General features: G+C 41.2%; 1 protein-coding gene across 3 annotated transcripts in view; it reads left to right on the top strand.

The window, feature by feature from the left end:
• Positions 1-15,599, top strand: part of LOC116315577 (CREB3 regulatory factor-like) — a 43,927-nt gene that overhangs the window by 12,705 nt on the left and 15,623 nt on the right. For all 3 annotated transcript variants that reach the window (XM_039613205.1, XM_031733905.2, XM_039613204.1), the window contains 2 exons: positions 14,214-14,387; positions 15,402-15,591. In XM_039613205.1, the coding sequence (XP_039469139.1) occupies positions 14,214-14,387; positions 15,402-15,591 (364 nt within the window). The remainder of the gene's footprint in view (positions 1-14,213; positions 14,388-15,401; positions 15,592-15,599) is intronic.

The raw sequence follows: 15,599 nt of genomic DNA, 5'->3' as shown, positions 1-15,599 counted from the left end.
GTGTTTTATGTAATACAAATAGTAGAAATAATCTTTGCTTTTCAGACTCTAAAGGACAAAAGAAGAACTTTGAAGCTGTCACACGGGTTTTGTGAAACTTGGCATTGTTTAGCAGTAATTGATTTGTTGTTATTGTCTTCAGGATGCACATTCAGGAAGAGTTTGTGTGCTAAAAAGCATTCCTATAATGTGTTTCAATGACCAGTCAAGTGGACTTTTTTTAATTATCGCCAAAGAAACATATGTTTTCTATGGTGGATTGAAGTCTCCTAGTCATAGCACCTTTGGGTGTGTGCCAATACTGTGTACGAGAATTATCATAGATGTGTGCTTTCTAATTACATATTTCCAGTATTTTTTTTTTTACATTTTCAACTCACTTTGGTTTCAGTTAGACTCTGGTGTGAGTTTACTGTTGTTGTTGTTGTTGTTGTTAGGTTTGGTTTCGCTTTCATTAGTTTCAGTGTCAGTTTTTGTCTTTTTAATTATTATTATATGAAAGCTATTTGTTTGGGACAGAATGTACAAGTGTTACATTACAGACAGATAATATTGTATATTTTGAACTTGATTTGAATTAGTTTGTGAGGACACAGTAATGTTTCTGGGACTTTTCAGGCAAATTATTTGCTAGTTGTTCATATTTGTTCATTCTGACAAAAACATTTAAACTGAGCTCGCTTTAAGAGGATGGAGTTAAATGTTGGCCTAACAAATATTTTGTGGGTAATATAGGAGCTGTATGAAATTTGTAATCACATTCCTTCTTAATCAAATGTTGTTGAAACGTGTGGCACTTTGAAATGTGTGTTTGCGCTCTGTATGGTGTTGCAAACACACACTATGTCAGATTAGTTTGGCTAATTTTAGCAGTGTTGTCAGCAGTAGCCTGACTTTCTTCCACGCTGTCCACATCATGATACAAAATATGGTTATATGTACCTTTGGTTGCTTGGATATATTCCACTTTATTCTGACAAAGCTGACATACAACTGCTCTGCTTTTTTTAAAACATCAAAATAATGCAGAACAGAGCCGGTTAGCTCTTTCACCCTCGCTCATTTACAACTTCCTTTTTTTAACATAGATTTCCCACCTGTGTATAAAAAGTGTGCCACATAAATGCATACAGCTAGATAAAGTAGATGTGTGTACAGTAAGATAATAAAATAGGTAGTAAGAAAAGGCGTTATTAAAAAAAAATGATGTTAGTCACCTCATCAGCTTGTACTTGTTTAATCTTAGCTCAGTGTGACTTTACTGTCTTTACTGCACTTTCTCTTCTTCAGTGCATGTGCACACCCTCTCTCTCTCACACACTCTCTCACAGACACAAACACACACACACGTGTGGGGTGGAGCAGACATAGACAGGTGATGTGAACAAAACATTCAGTTTGAGGACAATCTGTTTAATTATTTTATATGCAATGAAAGTTTACCTGCAAGAGTTGAACCCAAAATAAGAGAGAGACAGAGTGAAGCCAACAGGGAAAGTCATCAGCTTTTCACTCAGCTTTAAACAAGTTAAGAAAAGTTATGAAATGAAATTTGCACTTAAACCACAAACTAGCAAGCCTGGCATGAAAAGCACCTAAACTGCTGCTGGTTGGTGTTAGCTTCTTTCATGCTGAGTTAATATGCCGAATGAAGAGTATACTGGTGCTGTAGAGCACAAAAGTGCCCACCCACTTTTTGAAGGTCTCCCATGAAGGAAGTGAATTTCCCTTTCATTTTTTCTATTGACATTTCAGACAATTCCTTTTTTAAAGGTAAAGGTACAAGATAGTGTACATAGATACTTTTAACAGAGAAGGAGCTACTGATGCAACAGTGCCATACAAATCACAGACTCTGCATTGAATGACTTCCAGCCTTCCCAAATTTACTCCTTTTCATTATTCTAGTATTGTACAATATCCATCCACCCCTCCATTTTCTTCAGCTTCATTGATTCAGGATCATAGTTGGGCTGGATGCTATTCTGGCTGTCGGCGAGTACACCCTGGACAGGTCGCCAATGTTGCCGACATAAAGAGAGAGAGAGAGAGAGACTACTATTCACACTTGCATTCACACCTACTGCCAATTTATCCTCACCAGTTAACTTAACCCATGCATGTGGGAGGAGGCTTACATGCCCACAGGGCCCATGCAGGAAAGGTCCATATGGCCTAGTTATCCGTATGTTACAGTGCTTGGTTCCTGACTGTCTTCACTTTTAAGATTTCTGAAGTTTCATGCTTATTCTGACAAATGGTGAGTTGACACATTTCTATGGTAACCGTAACCTCCCAGCTCATAATCAGCATCCCTATGGAGAATATGAATATGGTTTTTCACTTCTGGAACTTAAGTATTGGGGGTTTTATATCAATACAAGCTATATGTTGTTAAAATACATACTGCCACCAGTTTTTGAAGTTTGCTGCACGACTGTGACTGAAATGGATGCAGTGTTGTTGAGTTTAATTTCTGCTGCATGAAACTGAGTAGAATCACTGTGAAAATTTTTAGAACAGCTTCAATATCGTCACTGTTTATTGACTTGATGCTGTAAGGCTGTTATTTACTCTCCTGCTGACTGTTTTGATTAGATGAAAGTGAAAGAAAGTCAGCTTTTTAAATGTCACTCTGGTTTGCTCATAAAAAAGGAGCTTTCATTGTATTTCAGAACTCTCCTGAGTATCTCTTATGCAGATGAGGAGATGTTTATTAAGCATGGAGGTCTTATTAGGTCAGCACAATATGAATCCTCCCTCCCATATTTGCAACATGTCAGTGTGAGTTTTAGGGCAGCAGTTACCACTGAGACCTCAGTGATATTTTCAATAGGAAATTGCTACATCGCAATTCTGATCACTTTCAGTGATAAACACAGCTGTGATTTATTTTTTTCATTCTTGCTACTGCACAAAAAGATCTGGTGCCATGACTTTTAAAATCCTGCTTACAATCCAGACAGTAAATACCATTGATTGGATTTTCAAAATTAAACATATAGATGAAAAATTGTTGGGCTCATTCATGGATTGTATGTGCAAAAATAATACAAATTAAAGCTGCAAGCAGCGATATGAGGGCCCTCGCACCCCCGGCGCGTCGAGCCAAGCCCAACACCTAAAACCAGCGCTTCCGATCTGATGTCACATTGATGGAATTCATGCATTTAACCACCAGCTAAAATTTCATCTCATTCAACCATTATTATAGTCGTCCCACTAGGTGGCGCTCTAACCATTACTGACAAATGGCATAACAAACATTTCCGAGCTCGAGTCTCATCACGCCTGCGACCTTTGGGAGAGATTGGACATTGTGTTTTTGAGCGACAGCAGGTTACTGCTTTTTGGCGAGTGATTGAAACTCCACGTGCCGCCATGGCCACCTCGTTTCCCTGAACGTAAAAAGCTTCGCAATTTAACATCACAAAGGTCTTTAGATTCCACACACAGAAGATCGCGTAAATCTAATGAAATCCCTTGGAGGAGTTCGTCAAAGTATGAGGCCTGAAAAGAGGGGAAAATGTCGCCAAATTTACACATTAATTTTAAAATGGCTGACTTCCTGTTGGATTTGGGATATTGCCCCAAGAGACTTTTTTGTACATCTTGATATCTCCAATAAGCTTGCCAGGTTTCAAACTCATACATAAAACACAGAGCAGGGGCTGATGTTTTGAAATTTTGTAGGGGGCGCTGTGGAGCCATTTTGCGCTGTTCAAGGAAAATGAACATATAAAAAGAAATCCTCATCACATTAGAGGTGTGCGCCAAATTTCAAGACTTTTAAACTTTTCAAGCCCCTCAAAAGCCACTTCATCTTTCATGTTGAACTGCGTTGCCACCAGGGTGCGCCGTTCAGTTTATAGTCACAATTTTCTCACTGAAGCATCAAGAGGGACTGATGGTGATATTCACCGCTTTTGAGGTGGCCACGATGAACCTGTGAAAATCAGTACAACAAAATGAAAGACATGACATTTCCTGGTGCCACTAGGTGGCGCTCTGCGTATTCCTGACAATGGGCATATCAATCTGTTCAGGGCGGGTCTGACATCATCCCTGTAAAATCTGGTACTGATCAGATTGGATTTCATTGAGTTACACTAATTTGTTTCTTCATGGCGAGACCTCAATGTTCGCCATGCTGCTGGGGTCACACCTTCAGCGAAAACTCACAGTTTTCTCTGTAACCCAAGACCAACTCCTTAAGGCTTTCCTGGAGAAATTTGAGGCTGCAGATGTCACCCATTACAATACTGTACCCCAAAGTGTAAACATGACATTTCCTGTTCCCACTAGGTGGCGCTGTCCCTGGTGTCAAATATGACAGTTGAAATATGTTCAGGGGTGGAGCCTTATCATATGTGTCCACTTTGGTCAAGGTCGGACAATGTATGACAGAACGAGAGGCAATAAGATTTTCATGGCGAGTCATCGAAATTAAGCCATGGCGCCACGGCCTCACCGTATCCCGAAAACTCAAAAGCTCCGCAATTTAACATGGCCCAGGTGTGTAGTTGACACTGACCAAATATGAAGCTTGTACGATGAAATTCCAATGAGGAGTTCGCAAAAGTTCGAGGCATGGAAATGGCAAAATTAGAGCCAAAATGTCACCTTCACTTCCAAATGGCGGACTTCCTGTTGGGTTTAGGACATGGCCATAATAGACTTTTATGTCGTCTCCGAACGTTAGATATGTGTTCCAAGTTTTATACATGTAGGTCATACCCATCTCGGGGCTCGCGTTTCTCATTTTTCTAGGTGGCGCTACTGAGCCAATTTTCCCTGGACATGTCTCACGGACATTAAAATACGTAAATTTTCACCAGACCTGACGCGTGTGCAAAATTTCATGAGTTTTCGAGCATGTTTAGGCCCTCAAAAGGCCGATTCATTTGCCGAAATAATAATAATAATAATAATAATAATAATAATAATAATAATAATAAGAAACAGAGCAGATACAATAGGGCCTTCGCACTTTTGTGCTCGGGCCCTAAAAATGTCACTCAGAATTCTTGGATTGGCCACAACAAGCAGTCAGTTGTTGCCTGAGTCACGGCTTGCTACATAAAGGCTGATAGAAAGTGTGCTCTGATTCACATTTCTTTGTCTTTGGCTTCTGAACACTTGTATATGACGTGTTGCTGCTCTGGAGAAATTTACAGATAGCTTGCTAAAGGTTTTTGTGTTAACAGGTAAAAGATCAGGTTACACTGACATTACAGGGAAGCAAAGGATGCAGAGGTTTAGAGTTGAAAGACTTTGTTTTGTGATAACTAACATTCAGACTAACAGGACTAAACTGGAGGCTTCTTGGCAGCGTAAGTAAAATGTTGTAGTGTAACAATTAGATACATTGTAGCGGCCTAATCCCTCAGTAATAAACAGATGAAGTCACTGCTTGCTGAGAGCACAGAGCATCATAGGAATCCTTTAATGTGAGAAGAGTTGTCATTCCCAAACTACCAGCCATGAAACATAAGCATGTATGTTGATAACACCTAAGTAAACTGACTTCCAATCAGATTAGCATCTTTTCCCAGGCCTTTTCTGCCTCTGATCGGCTTTGCATTAGATAAACAAATCTCAGGCATCTCGTTGCAAGGTAATAGAGAGGTCGGTGGCTCGCTCTCAAGGAGCGGTCCGGCTTGTGTTTCAGCTGTCGCAAGACACAATTGTTGGTCCTTTGTTTCGGTGTGTGTTTGTGTGTGTTTGTCCTGTTGAGCTTTTATTACCATTAGCCCACAGCGATGGCAACGGTATGAATGATGGATTGTAAAAATGTGATGTGTACTCGCTAAAATTGATGATGGTTGAGTGAGTTTAGGAAACCAGACAAAAGGCTGAGAAACAGAAAACCATGGAGCAAAAGATCGAGTTGAGGGGGGGAGCGCAGACAATGGCGTTATCTGCAGACAGGACCAGACACCATGATGTTACATAAGCTGTCTGTGTGTGTGTGTGTGTGTGTGTGTGTGTGTGTGTGTGTGTGTGTGTGACTGTCCACTCATGAATAAAAGCGAGGGCAGGACTTCACGGTTATCAAGTTCAAGTCTGATTTAATCACAGCAGAAACGACTGTGTTCACTGTGACAGCGTCTTCTTTCTGTTTTGGACGTCTGTGCGGCGGGTTCGAAGAAGAGCTTCTTCTCTCCTCCTGCTGGTGGAGCTTTGCACGCTGTATTATTTATGACGCCATTATTCGTGGGTCTGCACGCCTGAGGCTAATCTTCTGTGACGTCTTTGTGTGAAACGGCATACGTGCTGGTGGCTTTGTCATGAGGACATACAGCATGTGCTTTTTGGATTTGGGCTCACGGCATGATCTCATAGCGACCAAACATAAACACGAATAGCTGTCAGTTATGATTGGGGTGCATTCGTCATTTCACTTGCTGGGTGTTTCTCTTCTAATAAATATTGCATACATGGCTGTCAGCGTTGTCCACCTCCAAGATTCAGTTTCCTTCGGAACAGTGTGGCCTGGAGCATTGATGCTGGGTTTGGATTATCTCGTCAAGCAATTCTGTTGCAACATCTTAACCAGATTACATTCAATAAATGTTATTTGTGTGCTTAAAAAATGGTGAAGATTTAATTTTCTCATTGCTATTTTTATCCGATTCTTCCAGTCATTCTGAAGAGCCATAAAAATATTTTCTAATGTGAACTATGGCTTGTGGAGCCGGTGTTGTAGCTATAGGCTTTTATTTACATTTCTGTCATCCTGAACGATTGAATTGAGTAGAGTGTATTTTATCACTGCAGTTTCATATTCATAAGTTAAACACTGCAGCTGTTCTGTGATCACTCAGAGAGTCAGAAGCAACACAATTGCTCTCACACAAAGCGCACGCTCTGCCTGGGCTGTGCTGAATGGTGTTGAGTAAGTACGCCTCACTCTGAGCTCGAGCTCCAACAGATTATTTTATCTAACTGCCCGCTAAATCTTATGACAAAGTAACTGTGTTTTCAACAGTGAGGTGAACTGAAGCATGATTATTACTGCTGCTGTGGGGAAAAAATACACGCAACCTGTAATTACCTTGAACAAAGAACCGCAATGAAAGGGTTGTCTAATGTCATTATCCGGACATCATCTGACACAACGCACAGGTTAAAGATGATGCATCGCTGAGAGAGAACGTTAGAAGCAACAGTAGGTCTCGCACTTAGCTCTCGGTGCACAGGCTCTGTGGGGATAGAGCTGCTGCGCAGAGAGCAGCAGGAATGAGCAAGAACTGTGCTGTTCTTAAATATTTTCCCTAGTTATAGCTCACCAGAGCAGTATGAAAATGTGCACTTTTTCCCGACAAAGAGCCTGATTATCACGTTTGAGATGCACTAAAGCTCATACACTTACTTGCCAATTTATTAGGTGCACGTAACCCTAACAGGTTTCCCTCTCCCTGCCTTCTGCCTGGCACAGATTCTACATTCCTCAGAGATTTTGCTCCATATTGACATGACACACTGTCACACAGTTGCTTCAGATTTAAGGGCCGCACGTGAGGTGAATCTCCCGTTCCACCATAGCCCAAAGGTGCTCTACTGGATTGACTGGCATCTGGAGGCCATTTGAGTACAGTGAACTCATTGTCACATTCAAGAAACCAGTTTGAGGTGATTTGACTTTTGCGACATTGCACCTTATCCTACTGGAAGCAGCCATTAAAAGTTGTCAGGAGCAATACTCGGGTAGGCTGTGGTGTTTAAAGGATGATCGGTTGGTGCTCAGAAGTCTGAAGTGTGCCAGGAAAATATCCCCCACAGCACCACCGACCTGAACCGCTGACACAAAGCAGCATGGGTCCATGCTTCCATGTTGTTTATGCCAAGTTCTGACCCTACGAATCTGAATGGTGCAACAGAAATCAGGACTCATCAGACCAGGCAACATTTTTCCACTTTTCTGTTGTCCAATTTTGGTGAGCCTCAGTTTTCTGTTCTTGACACGTGTGGTCTTCTGCTGCCGTACTCTATCTGCTTCCAGGTTTGGCCTGTTGTGTTTTCAGAGATGCTCTTCTGGATATCTTGGTTGTAACAAGTGATTATTTTACTTACTCTTGTCTTCCTATCAGCTCAAAGCAGTCGTGTCATTCTCCTCTGACCTCTGGTATCAACAAAGCATTTTGGTCCAGTGAACTGTTGCTAACTGGATCATTTCTGTTTGTCTAACCATTCTCTGTAAACTTGAGAGATGATTGTGAAATACTCAGACCAGTCCACCTAGCACCCACAACCATGACACATCGGCAAAGACACTTTTCTTCATCGGTTTGAACTTCAATAGGTCATCTTGATGATGTCTGGCTAATTAGATATTTACATTAATGAGCAGCTGAACAGTAATCAGTATTTCCTTCCTTCTATCCTTGTACTGTTAAAATTCTAAGTAGGGATGCAACGATACCAATTTTTTCAAACCGATCCGATACCGATACTTGGATCTGAGTACTTGCCGATACCGAGTACAAAAACCGATACTTCTGCCACACACAAGTTAAACTTAACCGGTAGTAAAGAAACGACCCCACACAACTCTTTAACACAAACGAAACGTTTACTGAACGTAAGGGCAGAGACAAATACTGTACAACACATCCCTTTTTTAAACTCAAATGATATTCCAATTCCTTAACCAAATGAAATACACTGTATAAATGAAATAATTCCCTTTCAAATTATATTAAACAACCCAACTTATGTTATCACCTTTTGGTAAGTGACTCACTAACTATGGAACGCCAGGACTGCCATAATGAATTAATTAAATACACCATTAAATAATTAATTAAATGTGGCAATAATTAATTAAAATTGGAATTAATTAATTAAATAAATAGTTATGACACATGTAATTAATTAATTATTGACACATTTAATTAATTATTTATGTATTTCACATTTTAATTAATTATTGACACATTTAATTAATTAATTATTGACACATTTAATTAATTATTTATGTATTTCACATTTTAATTAATTATTGACACATTTAATTAATTATTTAATGACATATTTATTTATTTCATTTTGGCAGTCCTGGCGCCTGGCTCTCACCATGAAATAATTTTATCTGTCAACCTCACCCATCAAACTCAGGGGGCGGGGTTAACGCTGATCGAGTCAAAACCATTGCTTTGGCCTGGTGGCCATTGTTTCTAGCACACAACAACCGGCATGTGGAAACTAACAGAACTGAACTTTGAAAAACCCTGTTTGTGTGTCACCAAATACGTTTTAATACTTTTTTAGCCGAGAATGTAGTGGTTTAATCTTCATATGTCTGGTCGGTTTGTCAAGATACAGCCTCTTTGCAAAAGTGCTTCGATGATTTCGGAGATGTCTGCCCAGTCTCACGGCAAAGCGTGGGATAGACCCGCTCGCCTCGCAAGCAATCGAGCTGTTATTACCGCCGACAAAGCGCAGGCCCCGGTACACAGCTGTAATAGCCCCCGCTGACCCTGACTTCTTTTACTGAGGTTATTTATCGGTGTTTTATTTCCTGATGTTCTTATGTGTCCTACGTGTTTCAGTCGCCAATTCTGAATTATAACTAACATTAAAAACATGTTTAAGGAGGAGAGAGAGCAAATAAATTTGATTAACAGCTGATCTTTGGGTTTTTGTTCAGTAATCAGCGTGACCTGCGTATAAACGCATAAAAGAGATAACGTTGGTGTTTCCGTCATGTAGTAGCTGCTGGCTTTAACTGTACAAAGGTTGTTCGACACTATGAAACACATACAGACTTCATGATGTTCGGCTAATATTTTTATTGTGAATATTAATCATGAGGGTAAACGGCCCTGTACACCACGGAGCGAGGTCAGCATATCCACGATATCTTCAGCTCTATGAGTTAACACAGAGTTTCCCGGCTGACTAATCTAACTGTCATCTACGAATATGTCACGGGTCATATCAATATGATTTTACAGAAAATCAACCTTATTACTGCCAACTATTCCAGAGACGTGAAAATCTACAGCATAAAGAACACAAAAATATAGCAGTCTAACGCAACACTGTAACAGAGATGAACCGTCAGTTTGTCGCAGATCAAAGTGGAATGAAAGTGATTGGTTGAACAGTTCGTGATCTGTGTTTTCTGCATTTTCATCAGCGTAAGAGACTCAGCAGCAGATTAGAATAACAGTTATACATTTAATAAATCACCAAATGAATACACGATCGAACCTGTTCTAACATCCAGAAGAATGCACGATGTGTTTCATAGTTTGTAACAAGCCTTTGACAGTTAAACATAACATGACCGAAAAAGAAAAAAAAGAGAGAGAAAAAAATCACACAAATTATATGTTAACCTCATTTATTTTTAGTTAAGTAAACTCTAAAAATTCTAACAGATACCTGGTGTTTAGAGTACAGTTGAACAACTATTAAAAACAGATGATATAATATTTCTGTCCAGGTTGCAGTCTGCATTGTGAACATGCTGTTGCAAACTCCGCTCCTCTTGGTGGAAATGCGCCTTCTCTTTCCTCTTTGTATAAAACATTTTAAAAGTCAGATTAATCTCAAAATTCACTGTTAAACCCAAAACACACCAGATAAAGAAAAGCGAATAGTTCAGTCTAACACATGTGCCAGTGAACCATTAACAACACGTCTGTAGTTATGAAACGTAACTTTAGGCTCAGCCAAACCGATTTGCTCAGTTGTAAATAAAACAGTGAAGTAAACGTGACCCGACAGACAGAACCTGAGTGAATTAAGTCCAGTGTTTAACCACTGAGAGCTAAAACTCAGGTGAGGTTTCAAAGCTGTGTGCCGGTGATTGGACATCAGCCACCGATGAAGCTGGTTCGCCTATAAAGTGCTCTGTCAGGAAACAAGCTCCAGCAGCTCTGCGCTCGGGAAAAATACTATATTATCTTGTGCAGAAAAATGCGCTGACATTGCGTTATATCGAGCACCGGCTGCCCAGTTAAACTGTGACTATCACCAGGTAACGTGGGCGTGTTTCTTGAATTAGCAGCAGGTGTTAAACAGCTGACAGGTGAGGAGGATGCATGCAGGTAAACTGAGAGTCTGTTGAGCTGATCGCTGGTTTCGTGAGAAAAATGTCAGCTCGTTCTTTATGTTACAGAAGCACAGAGACACAAGACCAGGCGGAAAGAGACGATCGTTCGGTGAAAATGAGAATCTGCGAATGCAACATGTGGAACACGGAGAGTGGAATATGTAAACAAACCGGTTAACGTAACCCCCTCGGTGCACTCTGCATGCTGACTGTTAGCAGAGCTACTGAAATCTCTGAAAACATCTGAGCACTTATGCAAACATGTTCTATGTTGACAACCTGACCAGACATGTGAAGATTACGGCGCGACATTCGCGGCTAAAACACTGTTAAAAGTGTAGTTGGTGACAGAAAACCGGGGTATTTTAAAACTACACCATCACCATTGCTGGCTGTGATTTGATCTGCATTCTGGGATACCTGGCTGCCTCAAGTCTACACAAGCAATCGATTATCTAGGATCGACCTGTTTTGACTTACTTTGCACGGCAACCAATCAAATGTTAGAGAAGCTGCATGGGCAGCGTTAACCCCGCCCACTTAGTTTGATGGGTGAGGTTGACAGATAAAATTATTTCATGGTGAGAGCCAGGCGCCAGGACTGCCAAAATGAAATAAATAAATATGTCATTAAATAATTAATTAAATGTGTCAATAATTAATTAAAATGTGAAATACATAAATAATTAATTAAATGTGTCAATAATTAATTAATTACATGTGTCATAACTATTTATTTAATTAATTAATTCCAATTTTAATTAATTATTGCCACATTTAATTAATTATTTAATGGTGTATTTAATTAATTCATTATGGCAGTCCTGGCGTTCCATAACTAACAGTGTTGGGGAGTAACGGAATACATGTACCGCCGTTACGTATTCAGAATACAAAATATGAGTAACTGTATTCCGTTACAGTTACCGTTTAAAAAGGTGGTATTCAGAATACAGTTACTTTGTTGAAATAAATTGATTACACGGCGGTACTTCCCTGTTTCATATTGTCGCGGGTCAGGACTGTTTGGGTTTGTTTGACAGCTACGTTCTGTTGTTCCAGGCGGCAGCGTTACGGTTGCCATGGTTACAGGGTGACGCTCTCTCTCTGCGTGTTTCCTGGGTGAGAGAGCGCTTTTTTGTTGTTGTTGTTGTGCTAAGCTAAAAGGCAGAATGCTACAGGCATGGCCCTAAAGAATGTAGCCTCATGGGCAGTGTAGTCCGTGCTGCAGCGAGAATGGACTGCCATACCCGTTATGTGTCTGTGAGCGAGGGAGGGAGAGAAAGGAAAAGTCCGAGCTGTCACGGAGCAAAAACGGGAGCTGGAAGCATGTAAATATAATAATAACCACTGCAGCCAAGAAGAGTGCCTGACAAGCCCATTTGTAAGTAAGCTATTAAGATTCGACTGTACGCTGTGTTCGTGTTTTCCTCCGGAAAAAATAAGTTCCGTTGGAGCAGCCTTTCAACGCCTCTCTCTGTCTCCATAAGCAAAGTTGACCCAGACAACAAAGTAAAGCTAGTTTTTCGCCTACCAGCCCGACACGAACCCGACGTATTAGCCAGAGGTCCCTTTACTACGTTTGAGAGCCGCGGACCTTCAGTATCAGTAATAAATCACAGCAATAGTACATTCATGTAGTTGTAAACAGCATGATAATATATTAAGTATTCCAAAGTATTCAGAATACGTTACTCTCATTGAGTAACGTAACGGAATACGTTACAGAATACATTTTGGGGCATGTATTCAGTATTCTGTAATGGAATACATTTTAAAAGTAACCTTCCCAACACTGCTCACTAATATACACTCCAAAACACGTTATATAAATCCACTAAACATACAATATTCACACATGGGCGCCACACACACTCACATTCACACTTGTTGCAGGCCTGTTTGCTGCTCACGCCGGACGATGGAGAAAAATCCTCTTCTCCCCAGTAAGAGCACAAAAGTCTGACTTACAGTTCCGTTGCTCGGTAGATCGCCGTTCACCAGTCCCACACTAAATCCACTCCCTGCGGACCCGATGCTGTCTCTGCTACAGCGCGTTAGCCAGTCACTGTCCAGCTCTCCGACAGTCCATAGCAGCTGCCTCCGTGGCGCAGCCAAGCAGTCCGGGCTAGCCTTTAGCCTCGGCGGTCATGGCTGGAAACACAGTTTTCCACGGACGGTGGTGCGACTGTTGAAACAAAAAGTCACTTCACCCACACTCTGTTGCGAAGCTCTCACACAGTTAGCTTTCTAGTCACACACTCTTTTGTGCAAGTTAACCTCAGTAAAACTAGCCGAGTCTCTCACTTTGGTTCAGCTAACCTCGTGCATCTCTCCATGCCGTTCTCTTCTGTGAACTGTGAACACCTTATGTGGCGTTCAAGTCCATGGGAATTATGAGTATCTACTACCAAATTCCCATCCGGGCTACATTAGTATCGGTTCATGGTATCGGTTGACTTTTACGAGTACGAGTACGCACACATTTTACAGTATCGGCACCGATACCCGATACCAGTATCGGGATCGGTGCATCCCTAATTCTAAGTGATAAAAATTACAGACATTTATGAAAATGCGGGAACCAAAACGCCCCAGAGTATTTCTGCTGTGCTTCAAAGTAATGATACCCACTATTCTAGAAAATATCATAAGCTGTATTATCATGACCCTGTCAGTGTTTAAACAAACTCTTTGATGGTTCAGCAGTTGTGCCACTTGTATTTGTACTTACATGTAATTTAGTGCAATGGTATCCAGCCAGAAGATAAGATGGCACAAGATAAAAAGAAACAGAGCAAAAGAGAAACTTGCCTTTTATACAGAGCTGACAGGGAAGCCTTGTCAGGACAAAAAGGATTATAGGAAATAATTTCCACCCACTCACATGTCTGTTTGGATGGAGCACCGGGGGAATTCAAGAAACCGACAAGATGGCTTCCGATCTTGCTGGAGATATAAGTTTTATGAAACACTTTCTTCTTGGCTGCTTTCCTTACTCACCGATTTTTTTATCAAATATTTTGTTCTTGTGTCTATTCTCTGTCACTTGGTTTGTTTGTTGTCTTAACAGGCAAGCATGTTGCTTGAAGAACTGCGAGGTTTTTCCCACATTCGTGCCTAAATCTTTGCACATTTGTCCTTCTAGAGGTGGAAGCAGAGCCAGCCAGGCAGCCGGGCGAGCGACCGTCGAAGCGTCGCTGTTTCTGGGAGTACAGACGTGCTCGGGAGTCAGCCACAAAGAAGAAACTTGCCGGTGACGTCCACTGGTCTCTGTCCTGGAGCTCCAGCACTCTTCCCAGCACGCTGTACCGCCGAGAGGGTGAGAATGCAGCATTACTGTGCGATGCTAGTGAATGATATTTAACACTAATAAAAAAGTCAGAAAAGTTACTAGATTATTAAGTGAAACTGGTTTACATGGTTGTTTCTCTGGGGAAGACATTTTTGGAGTGCCGATGACCTAATTATTAAAAAAGATAATTGTCTGATTGATAAGTTAAACCCTAATCAAAGAGCTGAACTGAAGGTTTAGCAGCAGGAGTCATTAACCCGACGTGCATGCTGCAGTGGGGATCGTCCCATTTCCTTTTTCTCCCGTGACACAGATCAGACCTGCACCCTCAGGCGTGTGCCCTACATACAACTTGCATGTCAAAATGTGGATTTTTCAACATTCCTCTCGTAAGCGAATCTCACGTCAGGCTCAACAATAGATTTGCTGCAGTGCTGCAGCCCGTGTTATGCTGTACAAACCAGAATGGCAGTCTTTTAAACTTAGTGCAGTCAAACCACTCAAACAAGAGTCAGCACTGATAACAGTGTACGTGTTGTGTAAATGCTACGTAAATCTATCAAACTATTGGGGTGGATGCTTATTTTAAATCATGTCATTCATTGTACAGTAATTTCTATGTGACATCTCTATGATAGTTCTGTATCATGTCACATATGTCTAATATAGTCATTTCAGGGGGGAAACAATAGCTCTTGTAGAGAGCTCAGATGATCCACCCACACGATTTCCAAATCTTCTATTTTAAGGGGCTAGCAATTAGTAGAAAGTTGGTTTAAATAGCAATTTAGCAAAGTGCCTTGGGTGCCCAACTAATGTTTATTTCAAACTTTAATCATGCAAAGCTGCTCTAGAAGAGTCCAGTACTAAAAATATGGAGCTGCAAACCATAATACCTCCAAATGAAAGCAGATATTAAAACAAATACATGCCTTGCCCTGAACCACTGGGGGATTTGGCATCCTGACATTTTAAGGCCAAGTTTGGTAGAGCTGCACTGTTTTTACCTGACCGGAGTTCATTTTGTTGTTGTTAATTCAGGCAAAAAGGGGCGACGCAAAGCCCGCAAAACAGATGCCAGCGACCTGACGCCGAACCCTCAGAAGCTCCACAACATCGGGGAGCAGCTGCAGAAGCTCAATGCAGCGATCGATGGCATGGGTCCAGTCAACGACCTGCCCGCTGTGGCCCGAGCCCGTTCACGCAAGGAGAAGAACAAGCTGGCCTCCAGGTACAACA

This window comes from Oreochromis aureus, linkage group 6 (assembly GCF_013358895.1).
Source record: "Oreochromis aureus strain Israel breed Guangdong linkage group 6, ZZ_aureus, whole genome shotgun sequence".
NCBI lineage: Eukaryota > Metazoa > Chordata > Actinopteri > Cichliformes > Cichlidae > Oreochromis > Oreochromis aureus.
This window is presented reverse-complemented; position numbering and strand designations above follow the sequence as displayed.